The 21,281-nt window shown below is 36.2% G+C and overlaps 3 protein-coding genes across 4 annotated transcripts; 2 read left to right on the top strand and 1 right to left on the bottom strand.

Moving 5' to 3' along the window:
- The first annotated feature begins 7,359 nt into the window (after window positions 1-7,359).
- On the top strand, window positions 7,360-9,973 carry LOC104819903 (50S ribosomal protein L21, mitochondrial). 2 transcript variants are annotated; one of them, XM_010550195.2, is made up of 6 exons: window positions 7,360-7,841; window positions 7,932-8,012; window positions 8,671-8,772; window positions 9,300-9,374; window positions 9,513-9,651; window positions 9,821-9,973. In XM_010550195.2, the coding sequence occupies exons 1-5, from the start codon at window positions 7,416-7,418 to the stop codon at window positions 9,633-9,635; spliced, it is 807 nt and encodes a 268-aa protein (XP_010548497.1). In that variant the 5' UTR covers window positions 7,360-7,415; the 3' UTR covers window positions 9,636-9,651; window positions 9,821-9,973. The 2 variants fall into 2 exon arrangements, with proteins under 2 accessions (XP_010548497.1, XP_010548496.1); XM_010550194.2 differs by lacking the exon at window positions 9,821-9,973 and having other exon boundaries at window positions 7,361-7,841; window positions 9,513-9,799.
- Window positions 9,974-10,384: 411 nt separating this feature from the next.
- Window positions 10,385-13,708, bottom strand: LOC104819902 (histone-lysine N-methyltransferase ASHR3). The gene is made up of 11 exons (XM_010550193.1): window positions 13,272-13,708; window positions 12,808-12,954; window positions 12,346-12,510; window positions 12,193-12,219; window positions 11,989-12,103; window positions 11,764-11,857; window positions 11,555-11,648; window positions 11,392-11,470; window positions 11,140-11,311; window positions 10,974-11,054; window positions 10,385-10,885 (listed from the first exon to the last, which is right to left on the bottom strand). Exons 1-11 carry the CDS (start codon window positions 13,629-13,631, stop codon window positions 10,720-10,722), a joined length of 1,500 nt encoding a protein of 499 aa, XP_010548495.1. The 5' UTR covers window positions 13,632-13,708; the 3' UTR covers window positions 10,385-10,719.
- Window positions 13,709-15,468: 1,760 nt separating this feature from the next.
- LOC104819901 (heptahelical transmembrane protein 2-like) lies at window positions 15,469-17,953 on the top strand. Its single transcript, XM_010550192.2, has 4 exons — window positions 15,469-15,892; window positions 16,002-16,100; window positions 16,221-16,293; window positions 16,847-17,953. The coding sequence occupies exons 1-4, from the start codon at window positions 15,645-15,647 to the stop codon at window positions 17,522-17,524; spliced, it is 1,098 nt and encodes a 365-aa protein (XP_010548494.1). The 5' UTR covers window positions 15,469-15,644; the 3' UTR covers window positions 17,525-17,953.
- Window positions 17,954-21,281: the final 3,328 nt, after the last annotated feature.

Raw genomic sequence — 21,281 nt, 5'->3', positions numbered from 1 at the left:
GTATATATATTTATATTTTTATTTGTATATAGATATGAATATATATGAATATATATATATATATATATATATATTTTTCTATTTATTTATTTTATTTTAAATTTAAAAAAAAATCGATTTTTTTTCATATTTTTCAGAATTTTTTAAAAAATATGACGTGGCATGCTGATGTGACAAAAAATCTATGTGGCGTGCCATGTCAGCCGCCACGTGGCATGCCACGTCAGCACTTAACACCGTTTTCGGATTGTGTAGGAAATTGCAGTTAAATCGGGTAGTTCGTGTATCAATTTGGCACATTTGATAATTTGGTGTAGTTTTTTGTCAAATTAAAAATTCGTGTAGGAAAATGTCACATTTTGCAAAGTTGGTGTAGGAAAATGTCATTTTCCCAAGAAAAAACTATTAGTATACATAGACACCGGAGCAACTCTATGTTTTGCTAAAAGAAATATCATCAAAAAATGGATACGATTAGAAAAACCACTAGGATAGTTGTGGCTGATAAATCAGCCCATGAAATCTGGTATGTAGCTCAACACGTATCAATAATTATTGAGACTAAAATATTTCTAGCAAAAATAATATATCAGCATGATTTTGGATTCGATATAATTATAGGAAATAATTTCCTAAAATTATATCAACAATTGATACAGAGAATAAAAACGATTAGTATAAAAGCACCTGAAATTGAAAACCAAAAATCAGAATTAGTTACAACAAAAATAATAACAAAAAATGAAATAATAAAATCTATTATAGAAGATTTAAAAAAACAAACTAACATTTATAAGTATGACTCATATTGAACAGAAACTGGATGAAATATGTTGCGATAACCCATTAGATATAAAAAATACAAATGAAGAATTAATAGTAATAAAACTAAAAAACCTCGAAGATGAAATCAATGTACCAAATAAAATGCAATATACTCACAGAGATGTAGAAGAATTCACCAAAGAATGCAAGGAACTACTAGATAAAGGTATTATACGAGAAAGTACGAGTCCACACTCGGCTCCAGCTTTCTACGTAGAAAATAATAATGAGATAAAACGAGGAAAAATGAGAATGGTGATAAACTATAAAAAACTAAATGAAGCAACTATTGAAATAGTTATAAATTACCAAGAAAGGATTACATTCTTGAAAGAATAAAAGGAAAAAATTGGTTTAGCAGTTTAAATGCTAAATCAGGATACTGACAACTTCGATTGTCAGAAGAAACAAAACCATTAACGGCATTTTCATGCCCCCCACAAAAACATTATGAATGGAATGTTCTTCCATTTGGATTAAAACAAACACCAGTAATATATCAACAATTCATGGATAGAAATCTCCGTGGATTAGAAGAATATTGTCTAGCATACATTGATGATAGCATAATATTTACAAACGGATCACAAGCAGAACACACTGAAAAACTAATCACCGTTCTAGAACGATGCAAAGAAAAGGGATTAATTATTTCTAAAAAGAAATCAAAATTAGTACAACAAGAAATTGAATATCTTGGATTAAAGATAAATAACAACGGAGAAATTGAACTAACAAATAATGTACATGAAAAATACAACAATTTTCTAACGAATTAACAGACAGAAAACAAATACAAAGGTTCCTTGAGTGCCTTAAATATGTTTCTGAACAAGGATTTCTCAAATCCCTAGCAAAAGAACGAAAACAATTACAAAAGAAAATATCAGACAAAGTGTCATGGTATTGTTCTAACCAAGATACAAATCTAGTAAAACATATAAAAGAAAATATAAAAATATTACCAAAGTTATACAATCCAACGAACAAAGACTTTCTGATTATTGAAATAGATGCATCCAAAGAAGTTTGGGCAAGATGCATGTTAGCAATAAAAGATGGAAAAGAATTACTCCATCTTGACCAATACGGTCGTACAAGTAATAATGAAGTACCAAAAACTGAAAAACAAAATACAATATTATGCAAATATATTTCAGGAATATTCTCAAAAACTGAGATGAACTATCCAATTCATGAGCTCGAAACACTTGTTTGTCTTCGAACTCTAAAGAAATGGAAAATTGATTTATTACAAACACGGTTCGAATTAAGAACTGATTCACAATATGTAACAGGATTATGGAGATATAAAATTCAACCAGAATTCCAAAAAGGACGATTAATTCGATGACAATTAGAATTACATCAATTTGAACCATATATCAGATATATTAAGTCCGCAAATAATTGTTTTGCAGACACTCTAACAAGAGAATGGAAGGAATAATCAAGACAATCCAGAATCAGATCAGTAAAAAAAAAAACCAGATCAAAATGATTCAGGAAAATCTCTCAAAACTCTCTGAGGAGAGGGATGAGCTGATTAAATCTCTGAATATCATAATAAAAGCAACTGGTGGAACACCAGTAGAAGAAGATAAAAAACAAGAACAAGCAGAATCAGATAAGGTAACACTTCCTACCGACATCAAGGTGGAAGAAAAACCAAACAAATGGTATGCTATCTTTAGTGGACCATTCAGAGGAATATACGCAGACTATACGATATTTTCGCAACATACCAACGGAAAGAAAGTTTCACACCAGGCCTTCCAGACCAAAGAAGAAGCCCAAAAAGCCTTGAACGAATCATACAAAACCATGGCCCAAAAACAACCAGTTGAACCAAAAGCACAATTACCCTCAATGAAAATACCCAAAATAGCCTAAATACCAACCACACAAGAAAAAGAGGCCCTAAAAAAGGTAACCCTCGAGAAGTATCAGTCCTACTGGGCGTCTCTAGTGGACTATAAGGAAAAACATACTACCATGGGTTTTTACCCGAAAATGACTAGAACTGGACCAAAGGCTATCTTCATTGGAGAAGCCAACCCATTGCTAGCCTTTGATTATCTTCAACATGGACTAGTCGACAGTATCTACACTGACTCGATGAGAATATTCGAAGAATTTCCACGAAAGATGAAACCAATTATCAGAAATTACTTTGAACGATTCGCAAAGGAAAAAACTATTTTTATAAAGATTAAGAGTTCAATCCCGATCTTCGGAAAGGATAAGATTATACAGTCACAGGCGGTGATACACCTTGGAGTAGCAAAGGGAGAACTGCCTCCAAGAGATAATGCATCAGATTATGAGATTCCAGATGATTTGGAAGCTCATTCATTACTTGAAGTTTTCAAGGCATCAAGAAGGATCCTTGCGGATTCAGAGATCAAAGTCAATTATGCCAGCAGTAATGTGCTGATGATCACCTACAACAAGAAAACTATCTCAAAGGAAGAAATGCAAGCAGTAGCAGATTTCGAATTAGACTTCTATCATTTAGAAGGAAAATTCGCAGGACTAGAAGAATCTATCAAGGAACAGCTCTGCAGCTTCCTGATGAGGTATGACGACCATAAATGCACTATCTGCAAAGAACTAAAGGACAAAATGAAAAGGAGCATCCAGCCACCATCCGAAAAGTCTGAAGACATGTGAGGAAAAAACCATGTGACTAGTTGATGTAATATGTCGGACCCAATAAAAGATAAGGTTATCAAAAACCTTATCACTGAAATCTATAGTGTATAATTACGTAGTGACAAGTGTAAGAATTGGGCCCCAACATAAGATTCCATTCTTAGCTGATAAGGGTTCCAAAGTTGTATAAATATGTGACCTCTTCATTTGGAGAAGGCATAGTGAAATAAACCCTTTGTTTCAGAACTCTCTCTGAAAAATCTCTATCAAGAGATTGACTTGAAGATTTCTATCTTCTGGAGGCCCTGAACAGATTCATTTGAATCACAAATCGATTATTCCAGAATTCTGGAACCAAACATTAGCTTAAACAAAATCAAAAAATCGATAAGATCTCGGATCACCAACAAGGAAACGATCATCACCAACACCAACCGACAGGGATTATTATCTACAAAAGCAAATCAGGTATGATATCAACTTCTGCATTTGATAATTTTATACAATCAGATGAACAATATTTCTTTGATGGAATTATAGACATAAACAAAATACGAAAAATAAGTTTTGATCTTCAAAAAGATGAAAACTTTGAACAGACTATAATAGGAAAAATAAAAAAACAATTATCAAGAACAAACATAATAAAGTTCTCTTTGATGGAATTATAGACATAAACAAAATACGAAAAATAAGTTTTGATCTTCAAAAAGATGAAAACTTTGAACAGACTATAATAGGAAAAATAAAAAAACAATTATCAAGAACAAACATAATAAAGTTCGGAATCATGGTAGGAGAAACACCAGTACCAATTGAACAAACTACAGGAGAACTCATTCTACCGATTATTAACAAAGAACAAATCTTAGAACAGCTCAGAAATTGTCCCGAAAAACAAAGAAAACAAATAGCCTACATACACTGTAGTACTATTCAAATAATTATAAAATCAACATTCAAAGAAGGTATCGATTCTCCGATTACCTTTCAAATTAGAGATGACAGATTAACCAATTATAAAGAAAGTATTATAGTTGAAGGAAAATGAAATATTTCTTTTGGAAAAATTAAATTTAACATTAATATACAACTCGGATTATCATTAAAAGATAAAGACTTGGATAATTCTATAGTTATCCAATACAAACTAGATAGAACGGATTTCATGGAAAAAAGAAATCATCCATTTTCTATAACCTATCAGATTAACTACACATTAACAAATAGTCATCACAGTTTAAATTTTAGAAACAAAGATATTATAGAAATAGATGATTTATTTAAACCAATAATTTATTTAAAAAGACCACTAACACCAATAGAACCAGATCGAAAATCGTTGTTACGACTTAATCCAAGATTAAGAATACAAGAATCATCATCTTTTATTATTCAACACTGAGCAGTCGGAAGAAAACCAAGAAGACTATTCTAAATTACGAAAAACATCTTGGGTTTCCTGGGATCTCATGAGCGAATCTAATTCCTAAGAGATCGATTCTAGGGTTTGCGCAGCGGAAGTAAAACAAAATTTTTATAGAACCCTAGAACCATGCTGCTATTGAATCGTAGAAACGTTAGAACGCTTACCTCAATCGATCCGGGGTCTGTATCAATCGAAGAACACGTCTGATCACGAAAGGCAGGAAGAATACCTCGCCCTCTACACGTATCCACACCACGGGATGGATTCCAACGGTTGGAACTTGTCTGCTAGGACTCGAATCTCTATTCGATATGTGCACCGAGAAATCTCGAGACTTAGAACTCGTTTTTGGATCTCCAAAAACTCTCTCTTTTCTGCCAAAAGTTGGCTCTCTTAGTCTACTCACGAGTTAGGGTTTTTCATCTCCTTCTTATAAGGTGATTTAACCCTAATTCGGTTTAATTTCGGAAAAACTGGAGCCCGGAACGGACGGTCCAGAAATACACGCGGACCGTCCGTTCCAGCACGTAGAACGGACGGTCTGGCATTAGTGGACCGTCCTTCCAGACCTTCTGGAACGGAAAATCCGTTCTGGACCGTCGGGTCTGGCACGGCGGACCGTCTGGTCCGTCCGTTCCAGACTCTTCCGTCTTGGTTTTTCCGTCGTTTTCTCGTGCGTTTTGTCCTTCCCTGCGTGTGCGACCCTTTAGGCTCATTCGATATAGCAGTATAATCCGAAATCTCTATTTCGGATATACAAGTCATAGGCGGTCTCTAGCAAGACACTATGACTACCTATCTCGAATAGAGTTTGTTCGTGATCTTTACGAACGCCAGAGATGATTCCGGTTGATGATCCTTTTGTATCGTGATATCATATGTCGAACATAAGGCATGAACAAGCCACCTTATCTGATTCGACTGCTTTCTCGTTCACTGAGTTCAACTGTCTGAAATAGACGACGTTCGTCTATAGTGCGGTCACACATTTCTACACTCTCGCTCACACGAGGGGCCCAGCGATATCTCTCTCTTTTACAAGAGGTACAAATCCCATCTTGACTATCTACAATCCATTACATGATTCGTTTCGTACCTGATACACGCCTTTATAGTTCTCTTGTTACGCAGAACGTTTGACGTATTCAAAGCACGCAACTCCTCATGTTGGATTCCGTAGATATCTCAGGTCTTAGGATCCAATCATGAAACCGCCATATGAGATTCAAGTCATGACGCTAGTCCATGTGACAATCTCATGCGGGTCAATCCAGTATTCCGTTCTCCAACGAATACCTATGACTATGATTGTATCAAATACCTATGATCAACGCTATGATCATCAATCACACATCATACTAGTCTTATTATATCGTTATTCCCATAACGACACAAGACTAGGGAGTTTAGTATCATTCATAATGATACACGGATATCATAACAGATCTAATATGCAAGAACATGTAATGAATCAAATACTCTCATAAAACCCATAGAAAGTATCAATACATCAAATGTATCTAAATAAAGCTCATAAACAGTACATCATAGAGCACTAAACCAACAAAACAATATCAGAAATCAACAATCTGACTAAATGAATCTCAACGAAGACTTTATCGAAAAATTATCCCTATTAAATCTTGAAAGTTTACCATGTCTAGATCATCTTGAACAATTATTAGTTGAAACTATAGAAAGTATATTTAGATGATGAACTTATGGAACAATCGAACGGAATGAACTTAATGAAGAAAATAGAAGAATAAAAATGATTAGTTCAATATTTAACGCAGTAAGAGAAATTAAAAGAGAATTTATCGAAAACCATAACGATTAGAATGAAAAAAATATATAAGAAAAATATTGAATTATTAGATGCACCAGTACGATATTTCGAAACAGTAGATAGTGTAAGAAAAATGCAATATTTAATAGAAAGAGAACAAATTAATAATATAATTACAGAAATTAATAAATTAATCATAATAAAAGAAATAAAAATCGAGTACTTTAGGAAACATTCATCGAAAGATAATTATAACGGACATTGCCTCCCATTTTTAGAAGAAACATTAAACCGGATAAAAGAAATATTAAATTTTTTCGAAAATGAATTAAAATCTCCTGAATAAAATAATAATAAAAAAATAAATATTTATTCAAAGTTAAAATTGGAATTATCGAAATTACAAGGTCACCTTGAAGTACAATGACAATTAAAATCATTTTTGAAAACGCCCCCGTTGAGATTACTCTCAATTTCAGGAATTAAATATTAATTCAGTACAATTTCAAAAATTGATATATTAATTTAATATATTTTAATATTATTATATTATTAAATTAAAAGTTAAAGTATTTATTCAGAGTATTACTTTTGTTAATATATAAAAAAAAGAGTGAGAGCCTCTGGTTCATTGAGCAGGTTTAGTGTGACTAGTAAGACGGAGAATAAAACCTCTGAGCCAGTGTAAAAACCCTAGTCTCATCTTCGCGCCCTCCAATGGCGACACGTCGATGCCTTCGCGAGCTTAGCCGCCGCGCCACGGCGGTTCTCTCCGGCAGCCAATCGCGTTCCGTCTCTTCGCTGCGGAGATCGGTTCCCGAAGTCTCCGATATCTCTCTCGGAACACTAAACCCGACCCGGAGCATTGCACCGGATTCTCTATGGTACACTCTTTGGCCTCGCTCGGAGGTTCGTCTGTTCTCATCGACTCCTGATGATAGCGACGACGGTGAGGGAGATAGCAGCGAGGAAGAGGAGGAGTGGGAGGGGGAGGAGAATGCGACGGAGATGGATCTGGATAGGGTATATTCTCCTGCGGAGAAGGAGGCGGAGGCGGCGGAGATTGGGTACAAGGTGTTGGGTCCTCTCCAAGTTTCCGAGCGAGTTTTCAAACCGTACGAGCCTGTTTTTGCCGTTGTCCAGGTTTTGTTGACAGGCCTTGGTGTCTATTTTGAAAAGAAAGTTATTCCATTTTACATTTCTTATGAGGATAAAACCTGTGTTCTTGTGTAGATCGGTTCGCATCAGTTTAAAGTGAGCAATGGGGATTCCATTTTCGTCGAGAGATTGAAATTCTGTGACGTGAATGAGAAGGTATACTTAATTGCTTATTGGTATTCTGTATCTTTAGCTTGTTGTGAAGAAACGTACGTCTCAGGATCTCAACAACCAAATCGGTTGAAGCAGTTGTTCAGACAGCGTTTTCATTTTCTGAATTCAAAACTCTACTTGTTTCCTACTAAGTTTCTGTCGAGATTCCTAATTGAATTGGACTGCCCTTATGATCAATTTGCAAATGCTTGTTTGCCCACCCTCATAGAGCAATTGGAGACTGGTTTTGCATCTTCGTTCAATTGAAACAGTTGTTTGTTTCATCCTGGCATCGCTCAAACAGTCTAACACCTTGATGGGTCTTGTTGATATCTTTTTTTTTTTTTTAATTTTGAGCTGCATGAGAAAGTGTTGTGTCTGAGTTTGTTCTAAATTTGAAATGAATCAACTAGTCTTCATTGAAAGGGAAAGTCCAAAGTTATAGTAACGTGAGTTGCCTGATCGCTTTCCTTTTAGCTCTTTGCAGCTTGCATATGACCAATAATGTCGAAGAGCTCTGTCTGTGGTCCTTTGTGGTTCTATGATTGGATGTTCTGTTTCATGCTCTGGCATTTCAGTTTACTCTCCCAAGAATGATGCACCTATTTTTCCAATTTATGATTAATATTTGCCACTATTGCTTCCTGGTGTTACTTTGTAGTTACTTCTGAGCAAGGTTCTTCTACTGGGTTCAAGTAGCCAGACGATCATTGGTCGACCGGTTGTGCCCGATGCAGCTGTTCATGCTGTCGTGGAAGAGCATGTAAGTGTTGCATCCACTTGTATATTTTGGTTTTGCTAGGAGATTCCGCATGTAGATGGATAGCTATTTCTTGTGTAGTTGACCCATTGTGTGTAAAACTAATTGACAAAGAATTTTATACTTAAAGGTGGAAAACCTCTGTTATAATGGCATTTAGAAAGTGAATGAGAAAATCCAGGTTCCAATCAGCTCCTGATAGAGTTGCTGAAAGACTTTGTGATATCTTCTTGCAACTACTATAATGAATAGAAGTATGCTTCATGACTATGTGTACTCCTGTTTGTTTCCAAACTATGATATCTGAATGTTTCATGTGCTCGTGTTTTCATTAATTTGGCACTTTAGTGTCACTAGATGGAAAAAACAACGCAATAGTCACTGTTTCATTAGCTTTATGTTGGGAAAATTTACATGTGTGGCGGAATTGTTGTAGATCATATCATTCTATTGCATATGTTGAAAAGAAACAGAGACACAACAAGTATTTCCATCTAACCGAAATAAAATACCTTGTGAGTGAGTGACAGGCTTTGGATGCAAAAGTGCTCATTTTCAAGAAGAAAAGACGGAAGAACTATAGGAGAACAAAAGGACATCGGCAGGTACATTGAAACGCGTTTGTTTAGTAGATACTTGTTCATTTGCTTCGCTCTCTTCTTTTCCTTTTTCTTTTGGTACTCTCCGCCTTCTATATGTAAGATCTTTTTGTTTTTCTGATATTTTGGAAACTTGGTGCCCAGGAATTGACAAAGTTGAGAATTGTCGATATCCAAGGAATAGAAAAACCCGAAGCGAAAATTGCCCGCAAGCCTGCCAAGGCAGCTGCTACAGAGCAAGCGAAAAAGGTCGAAATTGCTGCTTAGAGACTGGTTTCTGTTGGTGAGTTCATGTATCATTACTTGCTGATGACTCCAATCTCCCGCAACTTATTCACAGAAATGAGATTTGGAAGTCGTCATAAAAAGAACGAAAGATCCTTTAGGCTTCCTGACCGATATGAATGTTACTCCGTTTTCTAGTTCTCTTCTGTGCTTTTGTTTTGTTACAGAACGCAATAAAAGATTGCGGAGACAGCCATCATCATGCTATGCCTCGGGTATGGTACTAATGGGAGATGTTCTTTTGTCCGAAAACTATGTTTTCTGTCCAAAAACCGAAGCCTCTTATTCTTTGTTGTTTGTTTGAACACAATATAACTTTGCACCGAGATCAAATACTCGACCCCGGTGCTCTTCCTCTATGCATCATTCTAACTTCTCCGAGCTCGAGATCCCAAAGCTCGTTATCTTCGGGGTAACTATGTTTTCGGTTATATTTGAGTTCAATTATTTCGCTTTAAAAAAAATCAGAATGGTTTGGTTTTTATATTGAATTCGCTTATATTCATTTTGGATTTGATTTGGTTATGATAAAAATACTTTTAAAATAATTTAAGATTTTTTTGATTATTTTTTATTTACGAGTTTGGATTCGGTTTTTCAATTGTATATAAATTATAACCATTCGATTTAACCACCCCTGCCAAAAAAAAAATCAGCGAGGAAACCCTGACATGACTTGGAAGACAAGAAAACTAACAAAAAGGAACATCGTATTCAACAACAACAAAAAAAAGACGATGAGAAAGACCTAACTTCAGATTCCACGTATACAGTTTCTTCTCCAACCAAAGCAATCAACAAACAAAACCAAAGATCATTTATGAAAGATTACAACACTATGAAGAATCATAAGTTTCGATTTCAAAGCTCACAAAATAGAGAGAGAAAACACAGGTTTCTCGGTTACAGTCGTTCCTGGACAGGATCAACCAGTCTTTAAATGAACACCAACAAGGGCCTTCTCTTTCGGTGTATGCAACGTTACAGATATATGAAACCAAATGCAAATCTTACAGTTGTTTTTTTTTGTTGTGGTAATGATGTTGGCCGTGTGATGACGACGAAGCTAGTCTTGCCGCAATTTGTGGCCAAAAGACCGGTGGAAGACCCTTCTGCGTTTAGCTCCCCATGACACAACCAAGCAGTTGGGTTCTTTCCTCTTTGTCCCCAGGTACCCTTGACAGTTCTTAGCTCCACACTGGCACCTCACTTCGCTCCCAAACTGCACAAATCTGCAACAAGAAACCCAGAATTATGAAGAAGAAGAAGAAGAAGAAGAAGAAGAAGAAGAAGAAGAAGATCCATCGTCTGCAAATATACCTGTAGTCATACGTAAGTGGCTCTCCTGCTTCTATTTTCCGAGCAGCAAAAACACCCACACGGATCTCGCCCTCGACTTGCCTGTTGAAAAATGGTCAGAGATAGAACCCTTAAAACCGGGATTTCTCCAGCCAGGCATTGCACAGATTCACAAAGGGTCACTCACCATTTCTCCAAAACGCAGTTGGGTACGCAACTGTGGTTCAGAAAACGGGAGGCATTCCCCTTGAACGTTGCATCTATCGTGAAATCTTTTTGGATTTCGCACATGTAAAAGTCCTTCATGCCTTTGTGCTTCATATCCCACAGCCTTTGCTCACATTGAGCATCACTTATTACTGGATAAAAAGTGAGACATTATCATTTAATGCTCTGTTCCTTTCCAAAAACCATCTTACTATACATTCCTACAACTTACCTTCACCAATATACTCGATGATGAAGTCATCCTTGTTGATAGTTTCAGCTGCTTCTACTCCCCAGCCGCAGAATTCTGTCTGCAGACAGCAGAATCAAATACTCGGCATCGAGAAAAAGGAATGTAGAACAGAAGAGAAAATCGTCCATTCCTTTTTTTTCACCTTAACAATTTTGATCTTCTTGTCCTTGCGGAAGGGTCTGTTGCCACAGGTCTCAGGACAACTACAAACCTTTGAGCAGCTTATGCATTGAACTCTGATAATCATGTTTCAAAACAAGTTGATCATCCAACAAATGCAAAGAAAAAAACAAAGTATTTTCCTTTCCTTGTTAAGTTCGATAAGCATTCTGAACAACAGAGCGATACTACCTGCAAACGCAGCTTCTAGAGCAAGCGGGACCGCAGTTTGTGCATCCAACACCATCATTGGCATTGTCTCGCTTCTTCTTGACTAAGTAAATATCTGAACCAAGTCAAGGAAATACCCTCATGTGGGAACATGCAAATCAAGGATCATAAACTGGCAAAACCATTTATGAAGAAGTTGTCTGAAAACCGTATGTTTTCAGACAGTAGCAAATGTATCAAGGATACTGCGCCTAATGTGCACATAAGGAGGAGGTTCATCTTTGGTGACAGAATCTTTCCATGTTAAGTCAATCTTGAATTCCTCGTCAACATAGGGCAGAGGTAATTGGCAAAAGATCCCCTGAAATTTTACAGTACAGGAGAATTCACTTTCCCACTTTAAAATGAGGATAGAATACGAAGAATGAGATTAAGCAGAGAGAAACTGACCTCCATGTCTCTCTGTGCAACTGCATGCTGCTCAATCAACAGATATAGTCATAGTATCAGTCCTGTGAATGAGGACGATAAAATGAAAAATGAGAATTCAGAGTAGGAAACTACGTAGAGGGCCTAACAAATGAAGGGAAACGGAAAATCGACCTTTAAATCTAGCCGCCAATCAGCAGGATGCCTCCAACAAACTGCTCGTCCCGGTTGGTTTTTAAGATGGAACACTTCATTTGACCACGGAGCATGCTTATCATGGGCAGCTATGGCGCATCTTACACATCGCCATTGGGTTCTCTGTTTGCAGACAAAACATTCCTGCATACACGATTCTATCAGATCAGATGTGGTAATGAAGGACAACATATGAGAAGAAGTGATCAATTCCTTGAGTGTTTCAACCGAAACAAACCATTAGGCTGCTGAAATTAATCGGACTTTGAACAATAAAACTTCCTTATGGATCTCCTAGTAGCTACACTAACTTCACAATCTGAATCCCTTGCAGAGATCTAGCAATAATACAACTATGTGAAAGCTACAGGGTGTATTCGCTATGCAATGCATCTGTGCATATTATTTGCAAACTGTTACCATAAACACATGGGAGCTTACATGTTGAGGGCACCTGAATTTCCCTAAGTTGGAAAACCCGAGACTTTCCTTCGCACATGATGGGTGATAGGCTCCTTGACAACCACGAACTGAACACAGCAATTCTTCGCCCGGGTATACGAGCTTATGGCAAACAAGACAGTCAGCCTGAAACCAAATTGCATAGTCATTGTGACAAGGATCTGGAGATCTTACAAATCGAAACAAGTTACTTCAAGATTCTGGAATCAGATTAATGCAATAGTAACAAGATACTTAAATTCTCCTGAATCCAAAAATCTCACCAATACTTCAAGAACATGTTTCCATTAATAGATGGATCCTACAGGATGAGGCCTTGAACAAGAAATCAAGAATCTTTAAACCCGGGAATCTATACACATTTCTTTTTACTCCGTATCGAAAACCCACCATGATTCCCATATCGAAAACTCAAAAAGGAGAAAGAAATGGAAGATAAATACCATCTTTTTAGCTCCGACAAGAAATGGAAGGAAACATTTCGACTCTGGAACTCCCGCCTCCGCTTTCCTCCTGACCCAAGCCCTCACATGCTCTTCCAAACTCGACCCTTTCTTGGCTCGATCCGACAGACCCTTCCTCCGGCTGAAAACACTGATTCCGGTGACATTACATGCCTCTCCGCCATTTTCCGCTACCGGAAGCTTCGGTATTTGATTCCAATTGCGGTCTCCGGCAAGGGTTTTCGCAGATTCCGCGAGCGAACCGCTCGAATCGGCCGACTCCGTATTCGCTAGAAACGGAGCAGTGCAACGAGGGAGAGCGAGAGATTCCGACAAAGAAATGTTGCCCAAAGCCGGCATTTTTTCAAGAACTCAGCACCACATGAGAAATCAAGACGAAGAAAAAGTCTTTTGTTTTTGGGTAAGACTAAAAGGAGAGGGAAGAGATATGAGAGTGTGGAGGGAATTTAATTTAAGGCGGGAGATAATGGAATTTTTCATATGGTTCGAAGGATTGTCTTCAGAATTAACGAAAAGGCCTCATATTTTCTAGATATTCTCAAAATTGCCCCTAATATTTCTTTTGGTCAAATTCTCTTCGAAACTTTCCCCATGTAGATTTCGATTCCCCAATTTGCACTTGTGTTCTATGATTCGTTTTTAACAAAAACAAAAATGTATATAAATGATAACAATTTTGAATTATCATTAGAGTTTTATCAAAGATAATTAGGAGTATGTAATATAATTATTTGTTAGTTTTTTTTAAATACAATTAATAATCCTTTTTGAAAGTGTTTTCGTTATATAATATTCATGAAAATTTCTAATCTAAAAGCTTCACTAAGGATCCAAATTCGGGAATTCATCATGCCGTATGAGTTGATTATATAAGAGTGGAGAAATTTAATTTAAACGCCGAAAATAAGTTACTCAATCGTATGGTCGGAAGGAATAAATGTATGGCGTCTAAGAATTTAATTTTAGATGAGAGACGGACCAACCAAGTCAAGCAAGAATCTAGGAAACACGTTCACGCCAGCATCAAGACAGCTTCATACATATATATATATATATGTATGTATGTGCGTGTATATGCGTATGTATATATGTGCGCATGTTGTCTAGATAATATATTATATTATTCAATGTATATACACACACACACACATAAGGGTCATGGGTCATCAACAAATATTCATTGCCCATAACGTGATAAAAAAATATTAGTTTGATTTTATTAGTTATATATTATATTATGTTAATATTTTTTCTATTATTTTTATGTATCATAATTAAAATAATTAACACCAATTTTAACTTAATTTTTGTTATTATACTTGTCATTAATGGACCTAATTGGCCAACCACCTTGCCCAAATCTATGACAATAAATTTATGAGGGTTTAGGTTAACCCACCAAAGTGGTGTGCAAGAGGTTGCCCATGCAACAAATATGATATTTTATAAAACAAAATATACATAATATGGTATTGATTCATACGAATAATTTAGATATTTATACCTTAAAATTTGGTTTTGGGTCTAATATTTCGACATCAATCTCTAACATTTTATGCTTCAATTTATTATTTGATGATAAATATATATCATGCATATGCATGGAAACATCAAATTTTGGACCGCGAATTATATTTTTTTTCTACCATTAATTCGAATAACCCAACATTTATATTTGGGTAAGCTAACCGTACGCCATATCCATTTAATATCATTGCTATCGTGTACACGTTACCATATATTTGTTCACACTTAACTAATAAATTTCATAACTCCATGGGTTATAATATCGAACCAATGCGAACCTAATAGGAAATAAAATTAAGTAATCTTAAAATTTTAAAATATAGATATAAATGGAATTCGAGCGGGGAATTTAGTAATATATGAATGAGAATAAGGTTTGATTTATTTATGACGTCAGCGAAGCCGCCAACTTGTAATTTAGCCCCAACATTTTTTGCATTTCTCACCTTCCAACCATAACTTTAATTTGTTTTAAACAGACTCAGCGGGGAAGCAATAATCACATGTAGTTGCCCACACAGTGATCCAGACTTCTAAGTAATGATATATTGACACGTGGAATCAAGACTAGTCAAAATCGCCATGTAAAGAGACGACGGAAAAGCTTTCCTCTTTTTCAAATTCGGCGAGGTTTCGTTTCGTCCCCTATATATATATATATGTGTACATGTAGGAGAAGAAACGACGAGGATCAACGAAAAGCGAAGAGCGAATTCGTCGGAAAGGTTACCGGAGATTGAATTTCTCATTTTCTCCGGCGAGCTCCGACAGAGAGAGAGAGAGACCTTAGGTGGATTCGGATTCAGAATAATCAGAATTAGAATCATGCAGCGAAGGAGAGGGACGAGGAGATCCCCGGCGATGAAGATGGCGACGACCGATGCGAAGCTCGATAACGGAGACCAGGTGAAGAAGACGACGAGATGTGAACGGAGATTGTTGAAGTTCGAGGAGTTGCCGAGGTATCTGAAGGACAACGAGTTCATAATTGACCATTACCGATGCGAATGGTCTCTCCGAGATACCTTCCTCAGCATCTTCTCCTTGCACAACGAGACGCTCAACATTTGGACGTACGTATTTGAATTTCGTATACGTATAATACACGAAAGCGCGGGTGACTGGGTTCGTGATTTTGACATCATCTCTGTTCGGATTCTGGAATTTTTATGAAATCGATAGGCACCTGGGAGGATTTCTGATATTCGTTGCGATGACGGTGGTGAGTTCCATGGAGACGACGGAGCTCGGCCTCGCCGGAATCATCAACGGCTTCTCCGGGTAAGATGTTCGAGGGCAAATACGCCATTTCCTCTTTTTTTCTTGCGCCTTCTGAAAAATTGCCTTTTTCCAACCAAACGAGTATTTTTTTTTTCTGGGGGTGTTGGGACCCACTTACAGAGCTGTGATTCGCTGGCCGTCTATGTTAACGGGGAATGACGTTTACCTCTCCAGCAACGATACTCTGCTCCATGTATGATTTCTTCTTATTCTTATCCTTTTTTATAATCTTTTACATTGTTTTTGCCGACTCTATGATTCTGTCGTCCTGGTTATAGGTAAGCATCTGTGTCATATTCTATTACAAAAAACACTATTCCTCGTCCAAATGTGAGAAAAAGATTTAAACTTTTTTGTGCTAAGAAGTAGCTGTAGATGCCCCACCACGTGATGCTTTTGATGTTTTCTGAGACTTTCTTTCACGTTTGTTTGAAACTCGAACATGTTATTTTGCCCACTTGAATTTTTGTCTGGCAGGACAAAGAACATACGATTTTTCATCGTATTTAGGAAAGCCAATATTGTGCTTTCTCCTGCTTTGTTGGAATTTCTCTCTCACATAATTCAGAGAAAATAACAAACTGTGGATTCTGTAGATATTGTGTTGCTTCTCCTAGTCTCGATTTCAAATGGTCATCCATTTTCATGGAGTTAGACAAGGTCTGAGACATTTTAGGGGATACACCACCTAGAATGTTTCTATATCTGTTCAAGTAATGAAACATGATCATCTTTTGTATTTGCAGGACTCGAGCCTTAATCACACCCTACACAACTCTCTCTTCTATCCTAACGGAGAAGTTGGTCAAGAAACTGTTCCGAAATGGCCATGGTTCGTGTTCTTAGGTGGAGCAATGGGTTGTTTGATCTGCAGCTCCCTCTCTCACCTCTTTGCTTGCCACTCCAAACGTTTCAACCTCTTCTTTTGGCGCTTGGACTATGCCGGGATCTCCCTCATGATAGTCTGCTCATTCTTCGCCCCTATCTACTACGCCTTCTCCTGCCACCCTTATTGGCGCCTCCTCTACCTCTCCTCCATCTCCACCCTCGGTCTCCTCGCCATCATCACTCTCCTCGCTCCAGCTCTCTCAGCTCCTCGCTTTAGATCGTTCAGAGCAGCGATTTTCCTCACAATGGGATTCTCGGGCGTGATCCCGGCCACACATGTGCTTTTCCTTCACTGGGATCACCCCAGTGTGGTCGTTGCCCTTGGTTACGAGCTCATTATGGCCATATCATACGCTTTAGGGGCAGCATTCTACGTGACTCGGGTACCAGAGAGATGGAAGCCCGGAACTTTTGATATCGCTGGACACAGCCATCAGATTTTCCACGTGTTTGTGGTCTTAGGAGCTCTTGCTCATAGTGTGGCCACCCTTCTTATCATGGATTTTCACCGGTCATCGTCCTCTTGTGCCTTTTAGCCAATACCCTAATAAACATTAGCCATCTTCATCATAACCTAGTTCATCCCTATTTGTTTGTACCTTGTAGCTCTTTTTTGCATTTGTACCACAAAAGCAGCAAGTAAAGGTGCAGCCTTTGTTTTATTCGGTGGAAGGAAAACATTGCAGGTCTCGTTGGAAACTTCAGGAATCATTCACTCGGTGGCCGTTCATCCATCCATCCATCCATCCATCCATCCTGGAAGCGCAAGTTAACGTTTCTTTATTTTGGAAATCTTGATCTTCTCTTGAAAATTTTAGTTTCTCTCTAGTCTCTAGCAAACATGGAGGCAACAAACCATCATTCTAGAGAATGTGGTTTATAGTTGAATGTGTAATTTGAGATGTTCTTGAGGTTTTAGCTTGTATTCACTTAGATGTATATATTAATAAATTGAGAATTTCATATTCATAATTGTGGAAAGAGAATAGAAACTCTCAAATTTCTTATTAAACTTTAAACAAGAATACAACAATGAAAGAGCTAACAATCCTATATAACAGGAAAAGATATATACAAAAATAATAGAAAGAATCGATAAAAATATGATTGTTTGGATACTATATTGTAACACTATCCTCATGATAAAGAATACATGGAATGAATTCTCATATTGGACAAGAGATGTCGAGAATTCTCGATCGAAATCGGCTTGATAAATAAATCCGCAATCTGATCTTGAGATGAAGTATGCAACGACTTAAAAAAAAACCCATGTTTACTCGTTCCCGGATGAAATGACAATCCAACTCAATGTGTTTCGTGTGTTCGTGAAACACGGGATTATTTGCAATATGAATCGCAAACTGGTTGTCACTTAATAGAGAAATAGGCCGAGGACAGTGAACATGAAGGTCTCGAAGCAACGCATCAATCCAGACCACCTCGCAAGTAGTCTGAGCCGTGGCTTGGTACTCGGATTCAGCAGAGTTGCAAGACACAGTGACTAATAAGAGCACCACCTAAGAAAACACAAAGCCTATTACTGATCGGCGAGAGTAGGCGCACAATCCATGTCAGTGTAAGCAGGTAATCGAGTAGAGGAGTTGGCGGGCTACAGAATACCTTGGCCAGGTGCATTCTTGAGATACTACAAAACGCGATAAGTCGCCTGAAGATGAGATGATCGAGGCGCAACCATGTATTAGCTTAGTTTCGTGACAGAGAACGGAATATCGGGCCGAGTAATCGAAAGGTAAATCAGCTTTCCCATCAAGGCTTGGTAATGAGAAGGATTAGGAAGAGGGTCGCCACAATCATTATTCAGTTTCTATCCAAATTTCATTGGCGTTGCGAGATGTATCCAAATTAATACCGTATATTATTCAATTTGATTCGATTCGATATTGATGTTGGTTCGGTACGATACGGTTTTACTAAATAAGTACCAAATAAATACCAAAATCATAATGGTTCGCAATGGTTCGAGTTTTTCATGAGACGGTTCGGAACGATTAAATGCGGTTTGAGTTTATTTTAAAATTTTAATATAATGAAAACAAATAAATTTTATAAAGTATTAATGAATTTCTATGAAAGTCAATAAATATTATTTTTTACTTCATCAAGGTATTTGATTGGTAAAAAAATGAATATTATTTGTAAGTATTAATATTTAATATTTAAAAATAAAATAAAATAAAAAATACCAAAATATCGTACGATATTTTTCGAATTAAATCGAACCGTTTTTGAACCATTAGGTATCTTCAATTTTTGTATCGTTCAATTTTTATATAATATCGAACAAAACCGAAATGTAGTGAATCCCTTCATAACTAAATTTCTGAACAGAAGTGCCGACTCCTAATATCACGTACTAAAAAATCTAGAATGGATTCATGTATAAATGAAGAGTGAGGGGCATCGCAACCAAATAATGAAATTGGAGAATATAATAGGAAAAAGAAACCATAAGAAAGAAAACCATTTATTGTCTTTGACTCTCTTCAATACCCTCATTATTATCTCTTAGCCATTGTTGGATAGTTTTATTTTGATGTGCAATATCTTGCATTTGTCAGTTTTTGTTTTATTTTTGGCTTTATACATCTTATGCCATATATTAGAGATATACATAATATATTAAACTAATACATATATATATATATATATATATATATATATATATATAATTTCTGGTGTGACAAATGTTATATATATATATATATATATTCTAGACCGACAATGAAACACAATTTTGATTTTTCTCTGCATGTTTTAAAACACATTCTTGGCTGAAATTTGATTAAAAAACGAAATGAGAATATTAGAGAGGACGTATGGAGGAAAAATTTATGAGCGAGACTTTTAAGATGATCTGACCATTATTAGAATGAATATCTGTTTTTTTTGTACGAAGATGATTTGTATTATATATCAAAAGAATTACATCACAACTTTTGTTTTTAGCAAAAGATTATGGAACCCATGAGCAAGTGGTAGAGATTCAATATTTAAAAGCTTTACCTAATTTCTCGCGTCAAATAATACCACGATGCAAGTACTGATTCTCCATCTTCAAGTTGGTTCCTCTTGATAGATAAAAAGACACTACGAATGTCACGATCAATCTTCCATCGCGTATGTTCTACCGTTCTCCTTTTGTTTCGGAATATGTGGTTGTTCCTTTCCGGCCAAAGTTCATATGCCATCACTTGGAGGAGAGACTTCACAATGTACTTCAAGGCCTTTCCACCAACAGGAACAACGTCCGTGATCCGACCAACACATTGATAGATGTTCATAGGTGCATCTCGCCCACAGAACCGCGCAAAGTGTTGCCAGACTTGATTTCTGTACCCGCATTCGAAGAAACTACTAAAAATATATTTTCGAATCCACGAGAAATATGTCTCCATCACATTATGATATGCATAATGATCAATTCTTTGATTCGAAGCGGATGAATATATGATATAAGAGACAGAATTGTTAAAGAAGTATGAGATGCGACGAACTATTATTAGTTTTTATTATTGTTTTCTTCATTTCAATTTTCTAATACATTATGTTTTGTGTAAAATATAATTTATATATTGTTGATGATTTTGTTTACTATTATAATTTGAGTTTAATTTTTGATATTATGATTTGAGTTAACAAAACATAGTATCATATGATCATATAATTTTTAGATTTATTATTTTTAATATTTATATGATAAATTTATTTTTTAATTAAATATAAATTAATTTGATAGAATTTCTATTTTAAAATATTTTTATATAATTATTTATAAATTATATCATATATTTTTTATCAAATGAGAATATAAAAATTATTTACAATTAATTTAAAACATAATCTTAAAATTATGTCTTTTCTAATAATTTACATCAAAACACAATTTAGAAACGTTTACAATTAATTTAAAACATTATCTTAAAACCATATCTTTTCTATTTGCAACCAACCGCAATCGTCACCAACAATTACTCACTAATTTTTCAATACCAACCGCCCACAATCGCTACCAAACATTTTAAAAACGTTAACAAACGCACTTGCAACCGCATCATTACAAACAGTCGGCCTCTATATATATATATATTTGCATATACAGAGGAAACATAACAAAAATGAACCACGAGATTTAAAACAACAAAGGAGTAACAAGAGAACATGCGGAGACATCGAAAGGAGAGACGATATACATACGAGTTCCATTGATCTAAACTTTTTTTCTCTCCTATTTTATTTATTTCATTTTATTGGTTTAAACCTTGCCGGTTT

Source organism: Tarenaya hassleriana, unplaced genomic scaffold (assembly GCF_000463585.1).
Source record: "Tarenaya hassleriana unplaced genomic scaffold, ASM46358v1 Cleome3, whole genome shotgun sequence".
Taxonomy (NCBI): Eukaryota; Viridiplantae; Streptophyta; class Magnoliopsida; order Brassicales; family Cleomaceae; genus Tarenaya; species Tarenaya hassleriana.
Note: the sequence above shows the minus strand (reverse complement) of the source record. Positions and strands in the feature narration are given on the sequence as shown.